The sequence below is a fragment of the Babylonia areolata genome, chromosome 13 (assembly GCF_041734735.1).
Source record: "Babylonia areolata isolate BAREFJ2019XMU chromosome 13, ASM4173473v1, whole genome shotgun sequence".
In the NCBI taxonomy this organism is placed as follows: domain Eukaryota; kingdom Metazoa; phylum Mollusca; class Gastropoda; order Neogastropoda; family Buccinidae; genus Babylonia; species Babylonia areolata.
Window position 1 is genome coordinate 15,083,650 of NC_134888.1, and position 2,491 is coordinate 15,086,140.

At 42.7% G+C, this 2,491-nt stretch overlaps 1 protein-coding gene across 1 annotated transcript in view; it reads left to right on the plus strand.

Moving 5' to 3' along the window:
* The first annotated feature begins 306 nt into the window (after positions 1 to 306).
* Positions 307 to 2,491, plus strand: part of LOC143288847 (uncharacterized) — an 18,978-nt gene continuing 16,793 nt past the window's right edge. Inside the window, exons 1-3 of the mRNA XM_076597495.1 lie at positions 307 to 402; positions 1,865 to 1,911; positions 2,389 to 2,441. Of these exons, the coding sequence (XP_076453610.1) occupies positions 395 to 402; positions 1,865 to 1,911; positions 2,389 to 2,441 (108 nt within the window). The 5' untranslated portion in view covers positions 307 to 394. The remainder of the gene's footprint in view (positions 403 to 1,864; positions 1,912 to 2,388; positions 2,442 to 2,491) is intronic.

Consider the following 2,491-nt stretch of genomic DNA (forward strand, 5'->3'; position numbering starts at 1 on the left):
CCTACCCCCTTCCAACCCCTCCCCTCCACCTCCCCTTCACCCCTCCCCTCCACCTCCCCTTCACCCTCCCCTCCACCTCCCCTTCACCCCTCCCCTCCACCTCCCCTTCATCCCTCCCCTCCACCTTCCCTTCACCCCTCCCCTCCACCTTCCCTTCACCCCTCCCCTCCACCTTCCCTTCACCCCTCCCCTCCACCTTCCCTTCACCTCCCCTTCATCCCTCCCCTCCACCTTCCCTTCACCCCTCCCCTCCACCTGTCAATAAAAGCCAAGCGGGGACCCAAGAGCCCGCACATCCTGGCTTGGTGAAAACACTGACAGTGTCTGACGCTGAAACAGGCCATCTTCTGTCACATCTGACCGGGACGTGAGACTACCTCTCCATCTAGCTACAATGGCAACGTCAGTATACACCTCTGTTTCTCTCTCTCTCGCTCTCTCTCTCTCTGTATTCATTCATTCGGTGAGGAATAAAGCATAGATAAAAAGGAAGGGTTACATCTGGATGGTCAATCTACACATTGTAATTGTATGATGTGTTCGTATTGATATGATGGGTTTTGATGTTGAGGCATAAATAGTTATTTCAGGATTTATATGTACTCTCACTCTCTCTTTCTCTTTCTGTCTGTCTGTCTGTCTCCCTCCCGCTCTCTCTGTCTCTGTCTCTCTAAGTTTCTCTTGTGATTTTCAGTGAAATTTGTCGTTGATATCTTTCTTGTTAACAGTTCTGTGTTCATTTGTTCTTTGATGTAGCCCTACCCCCAACATCCTTCTTTTTTTCTTTTCTTTTATACCCCAGGGCTGGGTAAAAAAGCATATGTTTTGCTTTTGTCATTACCCTGGTAAATATAATTTCGTTTCGTTTCGTTTCGTTTCGTTTTGTTTTATTTCTCTCTTTCCTTCCTGGCTTTCTCTCCACCTCAAATTCTCTCTCCTTTCATTCACCTCTAGTTACGTAGTGTTGTAAATGTCGGATTACTATTCAGGTCATCTTACATTAATGTGCATGCTGTATTAATACAATGGTTTCCCCCTTCAGTTTTATTTACTGTCTCCATTTCCAGGTCTGGATGAAAAACAACAACATTTTCTTACTTGACTACCATCAGAAAATAAATCTCATTCGATTCATTCAGTTCTCTGTCTCTCTATATTTGTCTCTCTGTCTTTGTCTATGTCTGTCTGTCTGTCTGTCTGTCTCTCTCTGTGTCTCTTTCTGTACCTATGCAAAATATGGGTAGTAATAGTTTTGAACACTATCGTTCCTTTAAATCATTACTGCAGCCAAACGAAAACAGCTTTCATCTGATCTTTGCTAAGTTCACACCCACTTACATTAAATTCATGTTTGGAATAAACAAACATAAGGTTAATCAGCTTTACAAAGACAGTTTCAAACCTGAGTATTTTGTAAGGGAAACAGAGACGAAATTAATGCATTAGCTAGCTATCCAAAGTTTGGTGTTTTGAAAAAAGACATATATATCCAAAACATATGCACAATTCAAGGATTCACATGTTACCCCACCTGCTTTAAAAGAGCACAGCATCGTGAAAAGAGATGAAACAATGCTTAGTTTTATGTATTACAACATAGAGCAGAGAGTGTTCAGCCTTGAATGAAAGACAATATTTATATCATTCTAAACTAATTTTTTTCCTATTGTTGGATATTCGGCATATACTTATTATCAATAATAATTGTTTTTGTTCATTCTGATCAAGGTTTTGTGTGTGTGTGTGTGTGTGTGTGTGTGTGTGTGTGTGTGTGTGTGTGCAACTGTGTGGCTCTGTGTGAAAAAGGCAAAATAAAACCAGAGGGAGATTCGTGGAATTCACATGTTGAATACTGTCATTACAGGTGGTCCTGCCAACTGATGCTTGGTCTTGCCCTTTTCTGCTTTGCAGGTAAGATGACTTTGTGCTGCTGAAAATGATGTATTTAGGTTTTTGCTCCTTTACATACAAACGAGTGAAATAAGTTGGGAAAGTACTATGAACTGGATTCCTGAGAGAGAGAGAGAGAGAGAGAGAGAGAGAGAGAGAGAGAGAGAGAGAGAGAGAGAGAGAAATTGCATAGATGGTGCATTTCTTCCCATAAGCTGATGAATATCTGTCAGTGTTGAGCCCTCATTCAAGTCTCCAACATCTCCCGGTGACTGTCAGTATTGAGCCCTCATTTAAGTCTCCAACATCTCTCATTGACTGTCAGTGTTGAGCCCTCATCCAAGTCTCCAACATCTCCCAGTGACTGTCAGTATTGAGCCCTCATCCAAGTCTCCAACATGTAAAACGTCTGGCACCAGTGCTGATGCTGAGAGAGGAATGACGGCTGTGTACTGTGTTAGAGAAGTCAGTAATGGTGATGATGTTCTGTCTCTGCAGCTCCTTTGCTTGTGCGGAATGGAGCCAGTGCCCACAGTGTTCGCAGCCCAAAGGTAAACCCAAAGAGATAATGAGTAAATTGTTTTCCTTTCCTCTCCTATTC